At 40.4% G+C, this 25,919-nt stretch overlaps 2 protein-coding genes and 1 long non-coding RNA gene across 4 annotated transcripts; 2 read left to right on the top strand and 1 right to left on the bottom strand.

Moving 5' to 3' along the window:
• Nucleotides 1-51: 51 nt before the first annotated feature.
• LOC309690104 lies at nucleotides 52-11,396 on the top strand. Its single transcript, XR_014271606.1, has 3 exons — nucleotides 52-94; nucleotides 5,490-5,541; nucleotides 11,274-11,396. It is a non-coding gene; the product is annotated as an uncharacterized lncRNA (long non-coding RNA).
• Nucleotides 11,397-12,620: 1,224 nt separating this feature from the next.
• Nucleotides 12,621-15,904, bottom strand: LOC309688622 (hepatocyte nuclear factor 3-beta-like). 2 transcript variants are annotated; one of them, XM_082504492.1, is made up of 2 exons: nucleotides 15,661-15,904; nucleotides 12,621-13,737 (listed from the first exon to the last, which is right to left on the bottom strand). In XM_082504492.1, exons 1-2 carry the CDS (start codon nucleotides 15,733-15,735, stop codon nucleotides 12,676-12,678), a joined length of 1,137 nt encoding a protein of 378 aa, XP_082360618.1. In that variant the 5' UTR covers nucleotides 15,736-15,904; the 3' UTR covers nucleotides 12,621-12,675. The 2 variants fall into 2 exon arrangements, with proteins under 2 accessions (XP_082360618.1, XP_082360619.1); XM_082504493.1 differs by lacking the exon at nucleotides 15,661-15,904 and adding an exon at nucleotides 14,230-14,368.
• A 6,802-nt stretch (nucleotides 15,905-22,706) lies between these two features.
• On the top strand, nucleotides 22,707-24,573 carry LOC309688534 (protein CEBPZOS-like). Its single transcript, XM_082504319.1, has 4 exons — nucleotides 22,707-22,853; nucleotides 23,429-23,546; nucleotides 23,636-23,680; nucleotides 24,286-24,573. The coding sequence occupies exons 2-4, from the start codon at nucleotides 23,429-23,431 to the stop codon at nucleotides 24,366-24,368; spliced, it is 246 nt and encodes an 81-aa protein (XP_082360445.1). The 5' UTR covers nucleotides 22,707-22,853; the 3' UTR covers nucleotides 24,369-24,573.
• The last annotated feature ends 1,346 nt before the right edge of the window (nucleotides 24,574-25,919 follow it).

The following is a 25,919-nucleotide window of genomic DNA, read 5'->3' as shown; positions in this document are numbered from 1 at the left end:
GCATAGCCTCAAACTGAGCACTTTTTAACCATCTTGGTGTTCGAAGTAACATGGCGAGGTGTGGACTGTGACCACATGGATCAGTTTACTCCAGGTAATCCATCTTTCTGGGGGGTTTTTTCATGTTCATAATCTACAAAATTAACTTTTATCCAATAAGGCCCAAAAGTAGAGGCCACAGAGCAAAGTAGCAAAGGCCTTTTTTCCTATTGGCTCGTCGACAACTCACCCCCTGCTGTTCAATGCAAAGAATGCAGGTATAAGACATGTTAATATGGATTTTACTATATACTGAAATAAAATGGTGATTTGAGGACCTAAACAATGTACTTTCTATGTAACCCTGAATTATTAGATAAATTGAATACAAATAGGCTAAGCATGATTTAAATTGGTGGCTGTGGTGTTAAAATGTGTTTGTGGGAGCAAGAGCTGTGGAGAAAAGATCTGCCAGAAAAATAGTTACTGGTTAGTAGTACAGGTCTTTGTTTGCATGGATTACCTTTGACTCCACCCTGTGTGTAATTCTTTTACCAAGTTATTAAACTTTTCTTTTAGTGATTTTCTGTAAAATCAGGTTCCTGAAAAAGAGATTTTCAAACTTTAGAAGTTGTCTATGTGGTTAAATAAAAGCTATCTAGTAAAAGTTCTGAAATGCTGTGAAACTTTAATCTGGGAGCCTTCGCCACTGATTTGTTGCTCCTCCATGCTCAGACTTCGGTATGATCCTTTGCCAGCTATGTTCAGCTCCTCGTGTACCTGGCGGTCTCTGGAGGAAAAGGCACAGCTAAAATAATCTTTAGACATAATCCTTAAAAACTGTTGACCATGAGCGAGCAAAGCATTCACATTTTTACTTTGAAATGATTCAAAACTAGAAACAAAGGGCTGAAAACAGAGTTGGACTCTCCCTGCTGCCCAATATTTGTGCACCTTGTGTATCGAGAAAGCTTTAATAATCTCCAATAAAACATTTCAGGGAGCGTTTGGTGATGGGTGGCCCGCCCCTTTGGCTTAAAGCAATTAATTCAGCTTTCTGACATCAAACTCTGGGCTCAGCGTGACAGCTTGGAGCTCAAATAAAAAAATAAAAAAGCCAAGTTCTCCTGGGAACAGAGTAAAGATGGCAGGCTCTTTTCTCCACTGTTTGCTCAGTGGCTCTGAGAGCAATCTTCCCCCAGCCTGAATGAAATGCGAGGGCACAAACAATGTGCCGGAGTAGAGAAAGGGCCGGCGGGGAATGAACAGTTTGGAGTATTTGCTTAGTGGAGGAGCCGCCACAAAGGCAGAGCCACAGCGTTCCCATGAATCAAGGCGCCGTCTCAGGCGCCTTTTTGTTGCGGCGGGTCTCCGTCGCCAGCTATTAAACAGCACTACATATAACTGGTTTCATGTCACTTAAAGCCTTTTCTCAGTGAAACTGTACCATCAGGTGACCTGCTCTTGCTTACTTTATCAGGCTGGTCGGCATCCAGGCGGTTGGCTGAGCTCTGCTCTGCACGTGGCACCGCAGTTCAGCTCTAAATATTCGTTTCTCATCGAGTGTTTTCGCACTTCAAAGTTGTGAGAATGAAGATGACGTTTAGACCAATAACTCTGACGTTTAGCCATAGTTGACCGTTGCCCTGCCAATTTCCATCCCCAACCCAAACGCCCAGACTCGGAGCTCTCTGGGTGGCCGTGCTGGAGGTCTGAAAGGCACCCAGATTGACGCTTAAGCTCTTTTTCGCCTTAAGAAAGCGTCATTGTAGATCTCCATGAATGGCAAACTGCTGTTTATCTAAGATGGACCCTTTTTTTCAAAGACGTTCCACCAACGCAAGACCACAAATTCACAGTTCTCATCAGAGCAGGCGACTATTTTCATACTGAGATCAAAGATGAGAAATGGCCCTTTAAAGCAGCACTTGGCAAAACTTTACGGACAGCATCCAGCAGTCTGACCTGAGTGTCTGGCTTCAGGAGAGCTTGGGCAGCTGAAACTAACTCAAGGCCAGTTCATATGTGAACATATCCTCTGAGTTTATTTAAATCTGATCAATAAATCTGATTTCTCCTTCCCCTTTGAGTCATTCTGCAGAGCTGAAACAAACAAAATGTAATAAAGACAAATAATTTTTGATAAATTTGATTTCAGTTGTTCCTAAACATTGGAAACAAGCTTAACAAATCGATGCAAATAAACTACAGTCCATCTTTGTAACTCTGCCATATAAACTTCTCAAAGAGGGAAGAATGCCTTCATGAACCTCGTGATTAACATTAAAAAATGTTTTTTTTTTATATTTTAGTATATTTCAATTTTTAAATATACTCTCTTAGCCATCTAAAGCTGGTGACTGACTACAGGAGGGTGGGTGTCTCTCATTCCTGTTATCATCTCGTACTCTGACTGTCATGGGAGGTTTTGGTAAAGCAGATCACCTGAACATTTAAGCCTTTAAAGACTGGCCTACATGTTCAAACACCTTCCACCTTCTTCACACTTCTTTGCCATTGTTTACAACATTTGGATGGTGGCGGGTGGACTCCTAAGTTTGCACCCACAGACACAGATTCCTCCTAATTAGTCCAAAGTAACAGTCTAATAAAACATCAAAGCTGAACCAAAAACTTTTTGATATTCATTACTGCACCACACGCACATTATCTGTCACATAATTATGTTAAAATGTTCCAATAGGCACTGGAAGAAATATACTCCAGTGTTGATGTCTATCAATCCAAGCAGCCATGATCCCAAAATTTTAAGCCTGTTGGGCTGAAAAAGAAGCTGCCCACGGAGACCCAGAAATATGCTACATTTTGTTTTTGTTTCGTTTTTATAGCAGGCTGTAAACGTGTTTATTTGACATTTTGACACAGGCGTCTGTGGGGAATGACTCGCAAGTCACTGTTGGAGCCAGCGTAAAGCGGACATTGGAGGAACTGCACTACACCCCTGATTCTAGTACTGAACTGAAGTCATTTGCACATTTAGAAACAGATGTTTCAGAGGCTGAAACAATAGATGATAGTTCAAAATAAAACACATAAAATAAATAAGCCAAGTAAAAAAATATCCAAAAATAAAATAACAAAGTCTGTTTTAAACTGCAAAGAAGAAACGTGGGTTTTCTGTTGTTGAAGCTTCTGCAGGAAGCATAAATTGGCCTGCAGCTCTCTGTGTTTTCACGCAGCATTTGGAGCATTTCCTGTAACGTCTTTCACTCTTGTATGTGCTTTGTCCTGGAAGGCCACCGCATACATCGCATCAGATCACAGTCAACATGACAGCTTTGGGCTTTTGACCCCTGAAGCCAACATGAGACCCTGCAGATCCTCGTCGCCTATGTTGAGCCGCTGAGCAAAGTAGAGCAAAGATCACGATTAACCGTCTTAAAAACCTGCTGCCTTTTGTAGACGGACGCAGCCTCGGGTGATCCGGCTGTTGCCGTGCTCTCTGCTGAGGCGAGAGGAACCCGCCGAGCAAATACAGGTGGCTGGAAGTCAGGGACGGTGGACAAAATTGAGATCTGTCTTTTCTTGTTGAAAAGTGTCCTTTGTTTCTTCAAGTCCTTTATTTGACACTTCACTCCTGCAATCCTGGTTTTATTCGCACATTTGGTGTGTGGCACCCATTTAAAGTATGTTTTTCAAAAACTCAGCTTCCACGCTGCGCTCCCTTTTCAAACCTGAAAGCTTGGTCCACCTTTTATATACAGTCTATTTGCGCTCTCGTTCACTTTTGGTCCGACACCTAATGTGATATCGCCATCTTAGTGTTGTTCCATCAGAGCAACTAACTGTGATGTGATGTCACAGACTCATGCTCTGCAGCAGGACTTTCTGTTTAGTTTTACACCTTTAGCTTTTGTTGTTTTTCTTTCATTTTGCCAGTTAAATCTCTTTTTTTTTTCGCGCTTTAGCCCACCCCTGCATACTTCTGGTCTGCACCACCACTTGTGACAAGTTGTCAGAAAGGTTTGGCTTTTAGACTTTCTGGCAGAAACATTTTCAATCAGAAAAACTTTCAGAAGTCAGGTGTGCTGAAATAAGCAGTACAAGGAGCAGATTGTGGTGGATAAATAGCTCCATTTCACACAGAAGACTGAGGTTTGTGTCCTGTGTAAAGCCAGAAGTCAGTGCTTATTATTTCTAGACCTGGTTTACTTATATAATTATTTTAATATGTAATATTTTCAGTTGCAGTTTGGTTTGATTTGTTATGGATTGTAAAGGTTAAAGTCTCATATGCTTGGGGAAGATTATGCCAAACACAGTGCATCTGCTGCATTGCCTATTTTGCCTCCATCTCCACATTTTACCGGTTTTCAAAGTTTCATACACAGAGATATCAGATTGTGCATTAAGTGAGGGAATTTTCACCGTTTTTAATTGATATCTAACAACAACTGACACCACACGACCTCACACTGACCGCCAGCAGCACAGCATCATGTCCCTCCACCTCACATGCTCAGACACCCTTAATAAACCAAATAAATCTGTCCCCGAACTTTTAGAAGAGACGTGTCTGCTGGTCTTCACCCCGTCTGTAGTGTTTTTCTCCTGAGTGTGTTTTGGAAGCCGGTCGCAGGCCCGATAAAGCTGAGCGCAAATATGAGGAAGATGTGGAGGTTTGCTCAGTGTACACATGCTCAGACAACAGCAGAAGAGGCTCGGCCGAGAAGCAGCGGTCCGAGGAGGCAAAGGAGACAAAGAGATGAAACCAGGCTCTGAATTTGGGCAAATGAACCCAAACTCAGAAACAAAGAAGCAGCACACGAGTCTTTAAATTTCCCTCCAGATCGCCATCAACGCTGAAAACTGTCAGGATGTAGAGGAATGACTTCTGCAGGAGTGCTTTGTAGGACTGTAAAAAGAAGATAAATGGATTTAAAGGGACCACAAAAAAAAAACAAATATTAAACAATTTTGTTCTGAAACAAGGTGTTGTTAAATGAAGTTAAGGGGTTTTTCACAAGAGCTAATCCCTTTTAGTGGATTAACAGCCTTAAAGTGCTGCAAACAGACTCGACACACTCTAAGAAATCAGATACTGTATATAAAAGATGCACATGCCTGTGACCACTGATTTGTGGATGTTTTGGTCATTACCCTTTTTTTTCTTTTTTCTGAGCCAGAGGTGGAGTGCTAAATACTTAAAAGGTCTGTACCTCACAGAAAGCCATAAATTAATACAGTACTGTGCAAAAGTGCTGAGCCACCCTTCACATCTTTACATTTTAGAGGAAAAATGGGAAATATGGGCAGCGATTCATTGAAACATTTTTCTATCCAGGTATGCTTTTACTGCATTGGCAGTGTGTTTGGGATGGTTGTCATGCTGAAAAATTAAACTGTTGCCAATCACATGTTTTCCAGATAGTATTGCACATAACTGCACATTTCTGTGTTCATAGTTCCAGAAGTTTTGACTTGATCTTCCACACTGCCGACTGAAATACAGCTCAAATCGTCACAGAGCCTCTACTTTTTTTTTCCAGATGACTACAGACTCTCACTGGTGGATCTCTTTCCCGACCTCCTCCTTTTCCTGTGGGTACAAAAATATATTTTTTATTCTGTCAAACTGAGTCAGCTTTGAGATTTCTCATTATGTTATCTCAGTTATGTGTCTGAAGATGCATTTTAAATTATTTAATATTCTTTGTTAAGTTTTCTGCTATGTGTTGACACAAGACTGGTTGGTCCAGTGAGTTTGGTGCCTTTGTTACGCTTGAATGATTCACAGGTCAGTGTTAAGTGGCTTAACAAACAAAAGCATTGATCTGAAAGGTACGAGGACTAGAATGAAAATGAGTGAAGAAGCAGCCTGACAGAGAAAATCTTTCACTGACCTTCAGAGAACCTGAAGAACTCTTCCTCCAAACCGCTTTTACAAAATTACAAGAAAGATTGGCTCCTCGGAAACTAAATATAAAGAAATAGGGGCTGGCTCAAGACATTTCTGTTATTTCATTAATTCATGGAGGTAAGGTCTAACAGATACTGGCAGGTGACAGGCAGCTGTCACCTGTCCGTCAATGTGAACACAATCCCTCCCAGCAAATACTGTCCCATAGATTTGTTTGTCAAAAGCAGAAGCTTAAAATATTTGAAAATAAAGGTCAAATGATTTTATTCATTAAATATTTGCTATTTTTTGTAAATGAGTGTAATATTTGGTACCAAAAAAGCCCCTGCATTTATGTCTTGGAGCGTTTGCTCAGGACTGTAGGAATAATTGTGCATACAGAGCTTACGTTAGGACATCCCTTATATGTATGCATGTGTGTGTATGGGTGGTAAACGCTCCTTGTCCAAACACAGCATCGCTGGCTAAGCTCTGACCTCGAGGCGCTCGGCATGCAGCCTTCCCATTATTCCTGGTCAGAAAGAGGTCATTATTATTCATAACGCGCTGATTGCTTTTCTTACGCAAACAGAGATGCTCAGCAAGGCGGCGAGTCTGATGAAGCCCCTCATCACATCCCATAACACCTCATCACACCTCAGCAGCAGCCTTTGTTTATGAGAAGTGACCATCGTTTTCCCTTTAAATTTCCAGTGACGCTGAATTTCCATTTGGATCTGCATGTTTTTCCTTTACCTTTTCTGCCATCAGGGAAAAAACAACCTTTGACATCTGCAGATTAAATCTGACCCTAAGCTTTCGATACAACTTTTCATTGTGGAATTATTGTGATTAGATGTCAAGAAAAGACTTCCAGTCAACAGTTTATTCAGCATCCAGTTGTTTTCTGGGTTGTTATTTGGTGAGTTTGAGAATAAGATTGTGGTTTTGGTTTCAAGCACATCAAAGTGGACATATTCTGCTCATTTGCACCTTTAAAATCATGCAAAGCTGCCCCTGTAAAGCTCAAAATAATCCTTCCTATCTTATACTTGGCCTTGGTGCTGCCCCTTAGTTGATCCTGTCTCTTTTAGCTCCTCCCCTTTTGAACTAATTTTGATCTGATTGGCTGCCCCTCACTAACAGCGCTGTTAAAAATCAGGTGGGCGGGACTTTTGTGCTCACAGTTGTGTATCTGAGCTGATATCGTTCAAGCCAAGAATACAAAACAGATAATAATGGATTGGATTTATATAGCGCTTTTCAATACCACTATTCATTCACACACTGGTGGAGGCAAGCTACAGTTGTAGCCACAGGTGCCCTAGGGCAGACTGACAGAAGCGAGGCTGCCATATCGCGCCATCGGCCCCTCTGGCCAACAGTAGGCAAGTAGGGTAAAGTGTCTTGCCCAAGGACACAACGACCAGGACAGAGAGCCCAGGGATCGAACCGGCGACCTTCCGGTTACAGATGCGATTCCCAACCCCCTGAGCCAAGATCGCCCCAGATATTGATTACTGCAGTTATTTATAGATTATTGATTAATTTATGGATTAATAAAAAGAATCCCAGTCTGGATGTTTACAGGTTTACTGGATTAATTCATCTCCCTGATCCATAGTCTTAATTAAAGAGTTTGTGTTCTTCATGTTAATTTATTGGTGGTTTTGGGGAGGGTATTTTTCATGGCGTAGCTTTGCACACACCTTAAAAATGTTACACCTAAACACTGTTTTTCTCTCCTTTGTGCTTCACTGATGATGCTTTAAAGATTCATATTAAAGTTTTACGACCAGATACTGAAGCTGAAACTGTGTCACCAGAAATGTAAAGAGCTTTGTCTTAAAAATGAAACTTCACGCAGGATCAGCAGGCACCAATCCCGTGTGAAGTTAATAAGCAACCTGCAGTGTCTGTAGACGGCTTTTCTCCTAAACCTTTGCAGACAGCTCATGAAAACCTCGCCGGTGTCGTTTCACTCTTTTCTTCTGACACCTCCACCTTCAGAGACAGCCTGGTGTGTCCCTCTTCCAGCACACAACCTGTGTTTTACAATCAGAGTCGATATGATTGGCCCAGAGGTGCGGCAAGCTATTTTTTTTAAAGACTAACCTATATTGCTCAGGTCAGCTTTGTTTGATTTCGCAACAACTAAACTCTTACAGCAGGTAGAGGCAGGCACCAGTCACACCGGCGCACAATTAAACAAACACACTGATTTCCGTGTCAAATATTCAATGCACACGGATGGAGTCTTGACCTTGTTTGAAGCTGTAAGTCATGCAAAATGGCCCGCTTTAGTCTTTGAAGATATTGTTTACTCATGGCTTTGTGCACAGAGTGAAGCTGCAGGATTTTAAACTGTAAATGAACCACATTCATACGGAGCTTTTAAAGAGCTTTCAGTCACAGATTCAATCGGTTCTTTAAAAATACTTGGAGCTGTTTTCAGACTTCTTTTTTTTTTTTTTTTGCCACAGTCCATTTCTAATCATTGCCAATAAGAAAAGGATCCAGATTAATTTTTTAATAAAATAAAAAAAATTCATTACACAAAAAGCAAAGTTTGTTATATTTCTGTTCATTAATTACATTTATTAGCCACAGCTTCACTCCACATGTTTCCCCTGGATGTCTGCAGTGGCTCGATGCCCACCAGAGACGCAGCTCTCGGAAACAGATAGCCTATCATTTGAAAAGACTATAGGTGACTACAAAAGGAAGCTTTGGTGCAGCAGGACAAGTGGTACAAATGTGCTTTGGGGGTTTCGTCCAAAATGAAAGCTACAACAGTTCTAGTTAATCTATTAGACAGAAGACTGAGTTCCTCTTGTGTACATTCTTATTTCTGAAGTATTCGGCTGGTAAAATAAACCTTGGAGGACACCGCCATGGGCTCTTTATCCAAACTATCTATAAAAACAATTGAAAAGACCACTAAAACTGATGAACTGACTCATCCTGATGCTTGTAACTCATAAATGATATAAAGCATACATCACACCCCGCACACCACAGCGTCTTTATTTGGAGATGGCGAAGCATCGTTCTGAATATATTTTCATATTAATGAGGGAAAACGGATCTCCTTCTCTTTGCAAGCTAAGTTCAAATTGATATGAGTATAAAGTACACAGAGACAAAATGCTGACATTAAAAAAAATAAAAAAGGATAATTAATGTGCTGACTGGAAGAAAATTGATTTTTTTTTTCTAAAAGGAACTCGATAACTAAAGAAGAAAATGTACACAGTCTACAGGGTTGGGTTTGTTTGTTTGTTTTGTTGTTTGTTTGTGGAGATGATCCATTTACACTGTGGAGCGTCCTTCTGCATCAGCTGAAATATTACTGAAGCTCTGTTACTGTCAGCAAACTCGTCCTTTTGTGGCTTTTGGAGTGTTTGGACAGTAAAATCAGACCATAGAGACATTGAGGAATATTTTCCATATTTTTACAACATTTAATAAACTGATTAAAATTATTGATTAAGAAAATAATCAGCACTGGTTTCTTGTTTGTGTTCTATTTTTTGGCTGGAGTTCTGGAACCTGGGTTAGGGTTAAATTTCATAAACTCGGGTGATTTATTAATTACCAAAACAGCTGCAGCCTGGTTTCCAGTGAGTCTGTACAATATATGTGACCAATGATACCGCAATAATATTCATTTTTAATGGATTTTATTATGTTGTTTGTGCTATGTACAGAAGATAAACAATTAAAAACGAAAAGAAAATGTCAAACAGAAGATTTAGATCTCAGTGGAGATGCAGGGAACACCTAGAAAATTTAAAAAAAGAAGAAGCTGAGTTTTTATAAGCACAACAACAGTAAACAATAACAACAACAACGTCTCCAATATGTGAAGGTCTTTTCCTTACACAGGGTTTTTCCCAAAAAACATCTAAAGGTTTATTAGAACATTTTTTTTAAGTAAAAATGACTTATTTTTCTAATCTTGTTAGTTTGCTTACTAATTTTAGGAAGAAGTCACCTGACCTTTTTGTTGTCAGTCTGCCTCAATTTGCATTACACCTCCAAACCCTAATCCTAAACCTCGGGGTTATTGTATAGTTTTTTTATTAGAGTCAGTTGGATCTTTTTTTCCTTGATTGCCAAAACCTTGTGACATAATTTTAAACACTCTGATGTGTAATTTGGGGTTAGGATAATTGAGACATCACAGGGTTAAATTCCAGGAGTTTATACATGAAAACAAATGACTTCACCATTTGAGCGGGTGTGATGTGCACATTAAAACAGATTATTACCCAAACAAAAGACAAAACATCATCCTGATATTAAACAGAGCTGAACTGGCTCTTTACACTCTGCCTCTCACATCAGGAGCGAAGCAAACATGACAGAGGACCGCAGAGTGAAGCGTGAATATGTGTGTTGGCTCAGCAGGAACAATAGGAAACAAGATTATTTAAAGACAGTAGAGGAGCCTCCCTCTCTACGCACACCATACAAACAAGCTGAAAATGTGCAAAGTGATGCATAAAAATTCACCAGAATACAGAAAATGAAAAACCCTCACTGAATGTCGTCACTCCTACTCTGCCATATGTTTTCACATCAGTGCTTAACCTGTTGTAGTTTTTTAAATTTCATGTATAAACATGTGCGTTCAATTTATTTAAAGCATTCGGCTTATTTGAGCCAGAATGTCTTTGTGCTGAATAACTGTTTTCTTGACTGTGACCATGTGACCCGTGCAGCCTGTTATCTGCAGTTCAACATCACTTCTGTGTGACATTAATGTGCTTTAAGAGGAGAGCTTGTCACCTTTTCATGGGCTATTGTTCCAGTTGTTATCTGCTTTTATGTTATCTGTGACCCTGCGGGTGTCAATCAAGCCATTTAGTGCTAATGCTGCCTCAGAGTTTACTCACAGTCTTTATCTCAGTAACACGTTTTGCACCTTTAAGGATACTGCAGCTCAGCTCCCCCTCTGTGGTATTCCTGTTAGGCAGAAGATATTTGTATCCTTTATAATTTAGTGTCTTGATATACAAAAACTGACATAAAAAAGTTGCATTAATTTAATAAACACCTCAAAAGTATTTATTGATTTACTTCTAAAAGCAGACTTTAATAGACTTACTTTGATCACTTTAACTTTTTAAAAATTATTTATGCATTAGTTTTTAAATCTACTGTACTTTTTTGCATTAAATTAAACATTTTATCTTATTCTGTTTCATTTTTAGGCTAATGTGTAGTTTTCTGTTTGAGTTTAATATTCTGCTTGTGCTTGTCTGTAAAGCGTGTTTAATTATATAGGTTATTTGGAGATGGGCTGGCATTTGTGCAGATTTTTTTCTAGTATTATTGACTCCTTAATGCTTTATATGCCTCACATCTGAACCTGAAGCTTCCTTAGAGAAACCAAACATAACCTCAGACGCATGTGTTTGTATTGTAGGAAGAAGCCGAAGAACACAGAGAAGAAGAAGAAAGGGAGAACAAAGACCCGAGGAAGATTTGACGGTGTAGAATTGATATTTCACCTAATTTGGTTTTGTATTTGGACAAACACGGGCTACATCCTGACATTCCACCTTAAAAATTAAGAAAAAATATGCATATTTTACTGCTTGGGAAAGTGTGTGCATCATTTTAGTCCTCAAAAAGGTGCACATAATCACCTTGAGGTCCAATAATCTAACCGAAAACAATTGTTAAAATCATTTTGGTCACACTCCAGTTTTATATCTGTAAATACATAATAATTGTATTTTACCAAAAAGCAAAACAACCTGAAATCTTTCTCTTCTTTAACTCTGGAGCTACAAAAGGACAAATCATTCCCACTCATACTTTTTGGAATTAAAAGAAGCTCCACTGTGAATCTTTACTTTTAATTTTCACACCTGTGTAGCCATGCTGGCATCACCACTCCTGAAACAGCAGCACATTTTAGAGAAAACCTAAGATGTTACACACCCCTGAGGAGTACATTTGTGTATGTTATATTTGCTGGTATGCTGGGATCATCTGTTACAGACTTCTGAGCACAAATGTTTGATGAGCCAGAGCCAACATCTTCAGGAAGACACTCATGTGAAACAAGAATCTCGAGAATCTTTTTTTACCTTTCAAAACGACTTTGTCTGCCAAAGCAGGAACACTGAGATCCTGCTTTGTCTTCCAGAACCTGTAGAACATTCATTTATTCTCAATTTTATGTAAATACTGAGATTTTTAAATAATATTTTTGGACTAATGATGAAGAATTATGCAATTGTAAGTCATAAATGGAGAATTGTGGAAAAATATACAACCTCATTGCAGGAAAATATAAATGCATGTGTGCAGGCCTCCACTAGCATTTACAAAGGATCTTCCAGGATGTTGTGAGCTCCTAATATTCTCCACATAAATGTTCCTTAAAGAGTCCTAAAAGTGAGAAAGATGGATTCATATGGAGAGGTTTTCCTAAAGTCATCCTCAGAATAGCTTGAAAGTATCTGATGTTACATGGGTGGAAGGTTTTTAAAAATTCTGTTGAATAGAGTCCTGGCACACCTCTGGTCTCCTTCCTCTCTGTTAATTGTGTTATTCTGTTGTGCTTAGATATATGTATACACACAAAGAAGTCAAATTTAAGGGAAAACAAACCTTATAAGTAATTTTTTTGGCTGCTTGAGTGGGCCCCGCTGTCCTGTCCGGTTTAACCTTTGTGAACTTTCAGCTGAATAAAAACGACACAACAAAGATTTCATATGAAGCTTTTTATCAGATGGATGAAAAACAGGGGAATTGCCCTTTATCACATTTACAAATGTACAGATCAGAGTTTTTGCAGTGGGGAGTCCGGCGGGGCCTCAGGAGGAGTTCATTATGGGCCTGCCGTACACGCCGTGATAGTACCCGCTGTCGCTGTGCACGGGCTCCAGGCCGGGTTTGGCCGCCATCAGAGCCCCGGACACCGGGCAGCCGTAACCTCCGTACTGCACCACCGGCTCCAGCTTGTGGTGCTGCGGCTCCGACATGAGGTTGTTGATGGAGAATGGGTGGTTGAAGGAGTAGTGGGTGTGGTAGGGGTCCGTTTTCAGGTGCGCGGCCTCGTGCAGCAGCAGCGGGTGCGGGTGGTGCGAGAGTAGGTGCTGCGTGTGTGTGAGCGGGGAGGGCACGCGCACGGGGCTTGAGACTGGCGGTTCTCCTCGGTGGGGTTTGAGGTCGGCGCCCTTTCCGTCAGATGACTGAGGTGACGATGAGGAGGAGGAGGGCGGGGAGTCCGAGCCTCTGCCTGGCGCTCCGGCCTCACAGCCCGGCTCGCTGTCCGCCTTCTTCCCGCACTTAAAGCGCTTCTGCCGCCGCAGGTAGCAGCCGTTCTCGAACATGTTCCCGGAATCCGGGTGCAGCGTCCAGAACGAGCCCTTCCCCGGCTTGTCAGGCGCGCGCGGCACCTTGATGAAGCAGTCGTTGAAGGAGAGCGAGTGGCGGATGGAGTTCTGCCAGCGCTGCTGGTTCTGACGGTAGAACGGGAACAGGTCCATGATCCACTGGTAGATCTCGTTGAGCGTCAGCATCTTGCTGCCGGACTGCTGGATCGCCATGGTGATCAGAGAGATGTACGAGTACGGCGGCTTGGCGTGCGTGTAGCTGCGCCGGTAGGCCTTGGACTCCCGTGGTCTGATGGCGCAGGCCTGCCCGTACACCTGGCTCATTACCGGCACGTTCCCGTACGGCGGCGGGCTCATGGGGCTCATACTGGGCGGCAGCGCGGCGGCCCCGGCGCTCTGCGTCATTCCGGAGGCCACCGAAGAGCCGCTCACCCCGACCGGGTGGCTCACGTAATGCGCGTTCATGTGGCCGGTGGCCGTCATGCCAGGCGTACCCATGTAGGTGCTCATGGAGTTCATGTTGGCCGCTGGGGGGTAACACTGCGACACAGAGAAAGCCAATTAACATTAATTAATGCACGAGGACACACACACACACACACACACACACACACACACACACACACACACACTGAGTTTAATCCCTAAATAATTTAATTTAATTTAAAGTTAACAGCCTGATAATGTCGCATAAATACACAATAATAAACCCAGCGGATTTATTTCAGCCTGACACAAAGATCAGAGTCAGAAAAGACCAAAACAGGCCAAAAAAGAGCGGAATAATTCGTTCTTGATCCGTGCTACGATCTGTCACTGATCGTAAAGTCTAAAAATAGTGAAATGAGTGAAAAAAGGAGGCTGGAAACTTGAAAAATACACATAAAAACTCCAATAAAGCGTCACAGGCGCAGAGATAAAAAATACACCAAAGCTTCTGATTAGTTTCAAATAACTGATCGGAAGTTATTTAAAACAGTGAAAACTGCTCACCACGAGATTCTGATTATTATAATAAAGACTAAGACTAACTTTCTGTTTGATTTTCCAATCACCCAGTTTAACAGTATCCATGTTTTTAGGGTTTCTAATACACCTGTATTCCTCTGTCTAATTCATCCATAACTCCTGTTATTAAAGATATTAATTGAGCTGTATTTGCTATAATCCGAGTCCGTCCATGTCTTTAAATCTATAAGCACGCACATCCTTGTAAAGGCTGCTTTCACTCTGTGGTTTTCTTGTTGAAGGTGAAGTCCAAATCTTCCACTTTACCTGTCTGTGACGTCTTTATACTTTAGTTTTGTTTTTGTTTTTAAAATAGACCCGAGCTCACGCGCAGGGTGTGGGGACTACTGGTGATGTTAAATAAATCACTAATGCAACTTTTAGAGGGGACAGTTTTATTTGAATAGAACAAAATTATCACGAGAACTATAATTTTTAAAAAGAAGGTTTTTCACTTTAGATGTATAAACATTTTATTCAGCAAAAACGTCCAAGGAAATTATTTTTCTAACTAGAATAAAATCTTTTTTTGTCTTTTTGTTTTTAAAAAAATACATTTTTAGATAAATATTCCACATTTATTTTTCTTATTTTATTCTCTTGTTAACTGATTTTAACGCTTTTGTTTTATTAACCCAAATTCTTTGTGAATTAAAATCAGTTACACAGTTTTAACAGGAAGTCAAAGCGCTTGTTAAAATCTGTCCCTCAAGAATGAAAAGCTTGTGTGAAATTTCGTAAATCCTGCAGAAAAATAAAGGTGACGTTTAATCGCGTAAAAACGTACATTTTGTTGCCCATGTGTGTCCTCGCTGGCAGCTGCAGCCATTTTTCTATTGCTCGGTGTTTGTTTTGCAGTTATGATCGAATCTAAAGCAGGCATCGTTTTTAAGTGTTAGTTACAGTTTAGATTATTTGACACAGCCGAGTACTGAAGGTCAAACAGCCTTCCGATTTTCGCTTTAATTACCTGGATTTCTAAGAACAAACTAGATCCCAGTTTAACAAATTCTACTGCAAATATTTACTTAGTTTACTTAAAATGAAAAACATGGCTCCTTGTTTTTACTTGAAATCTAGCCGAAGAGTGGCTCCTTTGACAAACTTAACATGCTCTAAAACGACTTTAAAAACTCTTTAATCTCTAATTTTATTAAACTAAACTTTAGCCTACACTCAGTAATACTAATAACTGGTTATACTTTTATATGAAACATTCAAACTGTGCGTAAACGTCTGGGGTAAATTGTGTAGGCTCGGTACAGCTGAGCCTCTCAGATTCCAGCTCAGATCCTGTAAGTGACCCTCAGTTATCGTTTTTCCATCAATGAGATTTTCCGGCCCGTGATCGGGTTTTATCTGCCTCCTCTGGGAAACCTCTGCCTCTGATCGATATTTAACCAATAAGCCAACGTCCCCACTGACTGATAACACCCACGGGTGAAATTCACGGACCTCGGGCTCTGCGTAGTAGTAGCTGCTGCTCCAGTCCGGATGCTCGTGTCCCTCCATTTTAACGGCGCTCAGCATCGTGCACGCTCCAGCTCCAGATTCATCCAAACAGCTCCACGCAAGGCTGGAAAACAACCACGTGAACCCCACCTGTCCTCAGCTGGCAGCCGGTACCGGGCCGCTGAATCCCCCCTGTCTGTTTATGACCGGAGCTGCTGCCTCTCACCTGTGCGCGCACTGTGGCCGACGGACGGTTTGTGCGCACTGAGCGTCTGCGACACCTGCTGCTCGCTGCTGCGCAGCCGCTGTCCAATCAGCCGCCTGCATCCCAGGGCCGGGTAATAAACACCCCGAGGGGGGTTGGTACGTATGCTCAGCTGGCCCCTGTAGGAGGCTCACAGCAGATTCAGGTTTAATTTTGACTCTCAAAAAATTATTAAAAGTGAAAAGAATTAAAGAAAAATGGCACCAAATCTGCCGCACAGTCAAGCAACGAAATGGACAGAATCAGATCCACAGATTCGATAGCTTTAAAGATTTTTCTTACCTTCTGTAACTCATTTCATGCATCAAAATGATCACTATTACACCTTTTTTCTGTTTTACACCTATGTGTGTTTTCTTTTTCAGTCTCATCTTCAACTTTTGTTTGGTTACATTTTGCCATAAAATTAGTTTGTGTTACGTTCTGTATTTTTATTTTTTTGTAAACATTTCAAATTTCATTTAAAACATTTAAAACGTCTCTTTCAACAGAGTGATAAGCTAGCATAAAGTTAGCAGCATCTAAGCACAGAGTATTAACATTGTTGAAGTATTAAGATATAGGAGTTACATTACAGATGCATATAACAAATCCAAAGGGGCAAAAAATGAGAGCAGGGAACTCGGGTGCAGGGCAGTAAAGCATGAGGCCATCTCTGGTACATGCAGAGGAAAACCAGGGGTCACTGTATTGTATAAGCACTGGATGGAAGCTTTTCTTGTGAAGGTGGTCTGACCAAAAGACATTTTTCTGTCTTTATGATATAAAGGATGTGGTAGTTTGTTTAGTATGTATAATTTCAACTAAGAATCCTCAAGAATTTAGATTTACATACAGTGGTTTTAAATACCAAAACGATGCCAGTTAATATCATAATCCTCATGTTTACAATTCAAGGCCGAGGGACCAGATCAGGCCTCTATGAATCCAGAATCATGAAGCTTGAGGTTCTCACAAAATCTTGGCCCACCTATACGCAGAGTGGAAATACACATTTTTCTTTCATTTTAAGAATAATGCATGTCTCAAATGTAGTTTATGAAGCTCAAAAAGCTGTAGGAGTGATAAAACACAAAACATGCTGGTTCTAGAGAGGCTGATCTTTAATGTCTTTATATAACCGTGAAATATGAACCTTTCCCTTTGTGTGAAAGTGTTTAGTTCCCGGCAGACCGGGATCTCCTCCTTCCTTTTCAGCTGCAGGGTTCACTGTTTGTGCGCTGACAGTGTGTGTTTACCTGCCAGTGAATCTGAAAGGATAGCCGGCACACACAGCCGAGGTGAAGGAACAAGAGAAGCTGGACCACCATGCTCTCTGCACACAGCCGCTGTTTTATCTTCTGTGGCCATCAAATATTTCCCTTCATTTGTCGGTTGCACATGAAGACCGAGAGGGGGTCGAAGTGTTTATCAAAGCTGTGACACAACGAAGGGCTTCCCTCACCTGCACAGGATCACGAAAAGTATTTACAAGTCATAAGTTATGGATTAAACATTGACTGAAGACTTTAAAGAGGCTTCAGATACAACAGAGGAAGACTTAACGAAGAATCAGTGGGCATGAAGGATGAATATGGAATCTGTGGCCAGGAAAGAGCTCTTCCTGTAAAAATTTGCAAAATCTTTATTATTAGCTTTAGATCTTTTATTTAAACAGGTAGTCTCATTGAAAATCGAGAGTTACCTTACTAAAAGTCACTTTATACATTATCATAAAATAAGAAAAACACACACAAGATTCTTTACAGGTACGAACCTTTAAAATGTCCCAGTTTTTTAATTTTTCTCTCACTGAAAACTTCACCTCCACATGAACACAGTCAGCGTTTTGGGATTTCCCTACCTGGATGATTGAGCGTGAAAGATATTTTTTTATTTTGCATCCTGAGTTAAGATGGGCAAGTATGGGGAGAACATGGAACTACCACCTGTCTAGAGATCCTCATGGGGAATAAATGATGAAAAATAGCTGTGATTTATTGATTTGTTATAAATATTTTATTTTCATCAGCTAAAAATGATAATACTCCTTACTCTGCATCCACAGCCTCCAAATTCTTGACACAGGAAACAAACAGAGATGTTGTGTGCTTGATCGGCTCTTCATTACCCACCATACATATAACAATAATCCGAATGTTGTGATTTTTTTTAAAATTGGCATCACCTCCTGACCCTGCTATAAATTCAGCGACAAAACAGATAGAAACAGATTATTCTTTACTTCTTCTGACTACACCCAGCTCCCAAACATTATCCATGAACACTCTGTGTTTATTTGTGTGCATGAGTTCAGCAGGTCTCTGTCCTCCTGCCAGTCTGTGCTCTGTGTTGAAGGACACATCAGCTCCTAAAATGCATCACGAGGGCAGCAAAGAGAGAAGACTCCAGGAGGAGCTATAACTGGGGAAAGTGTGTCCTTTCCAAAAGTGTTTTTACCTTTAAGTATCACTAAATCATAACCACAACTGAGATATACGAACCATGGAGAGAGGAGGAGTCTTTAAACAACTTGTCCTTCATATTCAAACATTTGAAACTGCCTTCCAGCATTTGTCTGTGTGCCTGTGATTACAAAAGTTTTTTTTTTAATCTTCTCACATTGTGCCATGTAGTGAATTTAAATAACAGAAGTCCTATGGAAAAAATGTTATGATCACATCAGTATAATGAAAAAATTTCACATCATATTTAACTGACATGACTTTAAAATGAGGCTCCAACATGGAGACGTTTCATTTTTACAGAACAAAGACACTCTGTGGAAGAGAGCCAGAGATTAATAGTAACTAAGGAGGACAGTTTCTGTGTCCTGAATCCAAACTGGGAGCTGGTTCCACTGAAGAGGGGCCTGAAAACTGAAGGCTCTCCCTCCCATTCTACTTTTTTTTTTTGTCCCATTTGGATCTTTAGCCATCAGAATTGTTGTCTTAAGGCCAAGAAAGATGCCAAGCAGATTTATTTTACCAAGTGGATCATCATGGCCTTGCCATATTGGTCCATTTGATTGACCTGTATTATAATTATGTATCTATTTTATTTTCGGTTGCCACAAATGGGACAGACATGACTGGGGGATAGGACAGGGAGAAAGAATGAAAGAAAGAGAGGGAGAGAAAGAAAAACAGGGGAGAAGAGACGGTGAGAAAGGGGGGGAAGAAAGAAAGAAAAACAAAACACCTGGATCACCTGTATGGAGAAAAAAAAACAGAAGAGAAAGCAAACCAAAAAGAGCAACATCATAAATACAGCACCATCACAATAAACTAGCTAGCAGTAGATAACAGTAGATACTAAATATTAAACGATATTGTGCAGCACGCAAGATAGACAGCGCACAATGTGCTTTGAGGCAGCAGCCAAGAAAGGTGTAGTCCACGTCTGTGAACACCCGTGTGTACACCTGTGTGGATCAGCATGCTTGTATTCCAAAGGTTTCTCCATGTAATGATCTGCTAGGGAGTGTGGGGAGCCATAGCCCCGTCCCCCAGGGCATGAAGCAGGTATGGAGGAGATCCAGGCCCCAGACATTCAGAGGCCCCAGAGTACGAGGACCCAAGGAGGACCACCAAAAGGGGGTGAACCGTGCCACCCTCCTGGGAAGAGCTGAGTAGAGCCCCAAACAAGAGGTCACCCAGCAGCTACGGAGCAGAAGCCAGAGGGGGTTGCAGTGGCGTGCCCGCGGGCTCTGCCGGCAGCCAGCTGTGCCAGAGAGGACCGAACTTCAGGCCCAGAGGCCTAAGGGCACCCCACCCCCCGGAAGGGGCCCAACCGGGCCACAGGCGCCAGGTCCCACCAATCGGCCACCAGGAGTGAGCCAGTACATACATGAGCACCCAGCCCAGGTCGACAAGAACCACCAAAACACCAACGTCTGAGGGCATCAGCCACCGGCAGGGAGTGTGGTGAGGGGAGATAGGCCTCCGTACTTTAGAGGGCCTGAGATGTACCCAGAGAGGTTGAGTCTACTTTTAAATACTCTAGGATCAACAAGTAGGCCTGCAGCGTGAGAGCGAAGTGCTCTAATAGGGTGATATGGTACTACAAGGTCATTAAGATAAGATGGGGGCTGATTATTTAAGACCTTGTATGTGAGGAGCAGGATTTTAAATTAAATTCTGGATTTAACAGGAAGCCAATGAAGGACAGCCAATACAGGAGAAATATGCTCTCTCTTTCTAGTCCCTGTCAGGACTCTTGCTGGCTGCAGCGTTTTGGATCAATTGAAGCCTTTTCAGGGAGTTTTTAGGACATCCTGATAACAATGAACTACAGTAGTCCAGCCAAGAAGTAATAAATGCATGAACTAGTTTGAGGAGATGCTCAGAGAGGAGTTAAAGAAAGGAATCGAGGATGTGCAGTTGACAGAGGAGGTGCTGTGGTGATTGTTCTTCCTGTTGTGCTTCATGGGCCATCGTGTTTGCAAGAAATCAACTGTTTGATTAGCCATTCTTTGAAAGTGTGGACATACAATTTATATAAACTGTATGGATCCCACATTATGGAAATTCCCTTGTTACAGCAGCAGAGGAAGAAGCGATAGGAAGAGAAAGTGAATTAGAGATATAATAGAAAAAATGAAAAAATGAATCGTATACACTGTGATTGTTTACATGTACAGAAAGTGCAGTGGAAGTAATAATGAGAATACACATGTATTTTTTTAGACTGTATAAATGGTGTGTGCTGTACATACAATACACATATCATAGATGGCAGTATTTGAGATGGATGTCAGCAGCTGTAAGGCTGTATTTTTTATTTATTTTATTTATTTTGTTGATCGCATAAATTGCCTAAAGGTTTTTTGCTTTTTGTTTTTTGTTTTTTGTTTAAAAAAAACAACCTTTTGTTTCATTCAAAATTTAAAAAATAAATAAATACTCACAACTTTATTAACAGCAACCCACTACACATATTTACAGTAAAATGCGGTATTTGCATTGTACATTCAAAAATCACAAATTATTAAGTGTTGCCATGGTTATTTCAGTTGTTTTGCATGCTGAGGATATATTTTGCTGTTTCCGTTGTTTGAATGTTCGTGTGAGTCGGTCAGGATGAGGACATGTATTTATATTTAACAGTAACAAGCTGTTTGTGGAGATTAAATTAGAAACACTAAAATTAAAGCAAAATGGTGGTAGATACTGTAATTACTGTAAAAATCCTCTGTGGTTATGTGTTTAGCAACATTTGTGCTGTTTCACCAGCTGAAATTTGACTTTTAAAGTATTTTTCACAGCAACATAGAATAGATTCCACCATCATGCCTGATTATAGATTTGTTATGAGACATATGTGACTTAAGAATGGACAAAAGGAAACTGTATGTGGGAGAAAGTAGTAAATAATTTTAGAAATTAAACACATTTGTTGAAGACCTCTGATGCCCTCTGAGTGCAGTAGCTTTTAATGAGTTTCCAGCCCTGCAGAGGACTCTTTTCTAGCTCCTATTTCTGCACCTAATCATGCTGTAAAGTGAGGTTTTTGTGACCCAGGTGAGCAAATATTGTCGCTTAGTCTAAACCCGTTTGGCTGCTGCTTTGCTGAGATTCCTGCAGGAATAGCAGCTGTAAAACCGAGGCAGCCTCTGGGAAAACTGGGAATCTAACCTGCAGCTGGTGCTCATTCAGCTAAGAATATAAAAACGAAATGACATTAGATTTTATTTCCTCAAAAAAAACAAAAACAAAAAAACCCCCAGAAATTGCAGGTGTCTTCAGTGGAATCTGCTCATGAAAGTGAATTCTTTCCTTATGACTGCTTCACAACTAAAAATTAAAAACAATTATTCAGACTTTCATCAGGTGCATCAGGTGTTTTATTAGACGTACCCCTTGTTTTTATGACAGGAGCTGTCATCTTGTTTTGTTCATCTTGCCACAACGCTGACACCTCCTGGTAACATCCCATAACTACAATGATTAAATCACAATTCAACATCAGAATTTCAGCTGACCGAAATTTTGTTGTTATGATAATTAAAAGAAAATATATATAGCAAAAACAGTAATAAAAGACGCTTTTAGAGCAGACGATTCAAGAGTTGATTCTATGTTGTTGTTGTTGTTTTATTATCACAGGGGGGAGAGAGAGTGAGAAACGGTGACATTATCTAAGACAGTTTTTGTATTTCTAAAAACAAGGCACTCGTACTTAGTCCTTTTAATCAGTTATTTATTTATTCATGCAATTAACCCCTTAGGTGACCGGACAACCGGTAAGATGGGTGAGGCCAACATTCAGCTTTTCTTGTAAGGTCTTTTTTTCTTTTTTTATTGAGTATGTAAAATTTAAAATTTCAGATTTTTCATCTTTTCACAGGGAATTCAGCTAAATAGTTTTTATTCAAACTGTGCATTCATTTTTATTTTTAATTTTCTGTTTTGCTTTGCGTTTGGTTAAATTTCATTTATGTATTGTGATATCTAGTTTGTCAATAAATAAATAAATAAATACAATAAAATAGTCAAGAAAAATTATTATAAATTATTATAGCAAGGAGTTGTTACGTGATTGTTCTTTACTAGTGATTATATTGATTTGATGAAAAAAAATTAATAGAAAATAATTTAATAATTAGTCTTAATTCATTTATCAAATTACTATTTTATTGAATAAAAAAGAGAATTATCAAATGTAAAGGAGCCTCTTTTAGCCGTGTTATCACTAAAAGTCGCTGCCTTTCTATTTACGGTAAACAGCGATTTTAATGGTTTTAATGAGGTAAGGACGCCAAAAAAAGTCGATATGTCCCTACCGAGCTTCCGTACACCGGAAGCAGCGTGTTAGTAGTTTGCTGTGGTTGTTACAAGGGCAGAAGATTTGTTTTTGCAAGCAGTTTACTCTACTGATATAATTTATAGTGCTCTGATTTAGATTTAAAGCAGTTATTCATTTATCTCAAGTACCACAAATCTAATATAAGGTAAGTTCAGACGTAACAAAGGCGTTAAATAAAACGCCTTCAGTTCAAAACGAAGAAATAAGCGACCGTTTGCTAACATATTGATGTTTCCTGAGTGCCCGGCTTGTTGTGTCATGCTGTCATTAAACAAACGCGTTAAGGTTGAAAATCCAACTCGGATTTTTATTTTGGAAGAGTAGCAAACTATTTTCAAAATAAAGTTACAGCCTTTTTCTTCTGTCTGAATTTAATATAAAATATTGACGATCTGTTGTTTTTGTTATAGGTTTTAAATGTACAAAATTACATATAATCACAATAAAATAAGGTATTCTCATTCTAATCTAAAATATGTGCAGACATTATTTTAACTTTCACTGAAGAGCGAGGTCTGCTGTCTGTTATCTGTACTACTAGAGGTGCAGAGCTGAGTACCTCTGTGTAGCAGTGAAATAAAAATATTCTATCAGGAAAGTTAGATGCAGTGTAATGAATTAATGTGACCTTCATAATGGAGGCAAAATGAAAGAAGAGAACACGCTGTCTATCCCTGTCTTTGTAAATAAAGTTGTTTGTATTTGTTGGTCTCCCCTCAGATGTCTCCGAAACCTCTGGAGCCGCTGGCTAAGAAGCTCATGAAGGGCGTGATTGCTCTGGAGCTGCTGGGCGTCCTCGGGGCTTACGGTCTGTTTCACACAATGGACACCAGTCGAGGTATGAAATTATGATGTTAAATGGATCTGAAATAGGTCTGGCTTTATATCATTCTAAATTTCATGTTTTATATCCTGCACCACCTGCAGATTTCAGGAACACTATGAACAGGAGGTTCCCATCCATCCTAGAAGGTAAGAAGAATCTCCAGGTTCAAACTGGGGCTTAGCAGAAGGTGTTTTTCAACTCTAACATGGACACTGGCTTCTTTCATAATAATAATTACTGTTTATATAGTGTGGTCCAGATTTAAAATCATTACTAAATTAGAAAATCAGAAACACACCTGCACAACGTATGAAAATAAAAATGTCAGAGCACAGATAACGTTGAAATGTACATACAACAGATGAAAATGAGGTCATATTTAAATCAATTAAAACCCAAGTTGGTGAAATAAATCAATTCATATGAAAATAAAAATGATTAGTGCAATTTCAGCAGAACAACAAAGTTTTTTTGAAGTTCATCTGAAGATACCAACATAGCACCAAATAAAGACAATATACATTAAATCAAGTAATGTGTAAAAGTATATTAGGTACACATTTACTGCAGAACAACCTGATTTTTTGAGCCATAAAATAAACAACATGTTTATAAACCTTCCTTCTGCTTTATGTGAACATCATATCATAATTTCTGTAAGTTAATCAGCTGCACAGCTCTGCTGCCAGTCTCTCAACCCACAAATTTCCAACACAACAAAATTAATTTTGTGACGTCCGCTTCCTCCCAGTTTACTACAAGTCCAACGAGTGGGCGGGGATCTACGGCATCCGAGAGAGAGACCAGGAGGCCTGGTCAGCCAAACAGGATTGAAGGTGTCCATCGACGTCATCGTCATTATCACGTGCAGCGCCTTGGCATCTGAGTCTGGAGCCTCCCGGCTGCTTCAGCACTGCACATTAGGAAAAAAGACATCACTTCCTGTAAAGACTCATCAGACCTCATTCATTTATACAGGAATTGTCTTTTCTCTGTGGAGAAGTTATTAAATGTGGCTGGTATCCAGCCCAGTCAAGGATATCCTGCCTTTGTTGTTATTTTTAAACACACATACTTTGTATATATTTGCTGCTGTATGAAGCAGCCAAACCCAAAAACCTCTTTTTTGTCTCACACTTGGTACCCAAGTACAATCTCAAGTGGGGGTGATGATATGGTAAATGGACTGGTTCTTATGTAGCGCTTTTCTACTCTATATGAGCAGTCAAAGCGCTTTATACAACTAATTCATTCACCCAATCACACAACCACTTTTTCTAACTGTCTAACATTCATACACATTCACACTCTGATGGATGCATCGGAGAGCAACATGGGGTTAGTATCTTGCCTAAGGATATTTGGCATGCAGCCTGGGATCGAACCACCAACCTTCCAGTAGATGACCTGCTCTACCACCTGAGCTATAGCCACCCCCTTCCCCCTGACCTGACATCCTGGTTCCCTCTTGCGAGAGCATTTGTAGACACCCTGGTCGGGAGTCAAACCACTCACCTGAACTTCCAAAGGCGAGTGGTGTTACCACTATGCTATTGATCAATGGATATACATATATATGTAGAGGTGTGTGTGTGTATTCATGAACTTTCTTGATGTCCCTGTTACTCCCGCTTTTTCTTTGCTGACCTTTAGCATTACATTCTTGCACTTCCTATTACTTTAGTTTGATATAATAGCTGTAAACTAACAACAGCCACAAGAGGTGTTATAGCTGTTGTACAAAATCAGTTAGTTTTTCTTTTTGTCTGTTGATAACATTAATTATATCATTACTGCTGTAAACTATCCATCCATCCATTCGCTTCCGCTTATCCTTTTTCAGGGTCGCGGGGGGCGCTGGAGCCTATCCCAGCTGTCATAGGGCGAGAGGCGGGGTACACCCTGGACAGGTCGCCAGTCTGTCGCAGGGCCAACATACAGGGACAGACAACCATTCGCACTCACTTTCATTCGCACATTCACACCTAGTGACAATTTGGGTTATCCAATTAACCTATCCCCACTAAGTGCATGTCTTTGGACGGTGGGAGGAAGCCGGAGTACCCGGAGGGAACCCACGCAAACACGGGGAGAACATGCAAACTCCACACAGAAAGACCCTGGCCTGATGTTGGAATTGAACTCAGGACCTTCTTGCTGTGCGGCAACAGTGCTAACCACCGTGCCACCGTGCTGCCTTGCTGTAAACTAATTTACAGCAATTTGTAAACTAATTTAAAATGACCACATTTATTGAGCAAGTGTACCTAATAATCTCCCATCAGTTCAGTTGCAAAATACTTTCTAGATTAATCATTTGGTCTATTAAAAGTTAGGAATTTGTGAAACAGCGACAGAAAATCAGAAAAATAGTATTGCTTGATA

This window comes from Aulonocara stuartgranti (assembly GCF_965226115.1).
Source record: "Aulonocara stuartgranti genome assembly, chromosome: 15".
NCBI lineage: Eukaryota > Metazoa > Chordata > Actinopteri > Cichliformes > Cichlidae > Aulonocara > Aulonocara stuartgranti.
Note: the sequence above shows the minus strand (reverse complement) of the source record. Positions and strands in the feature narration are given on the sequence as shown.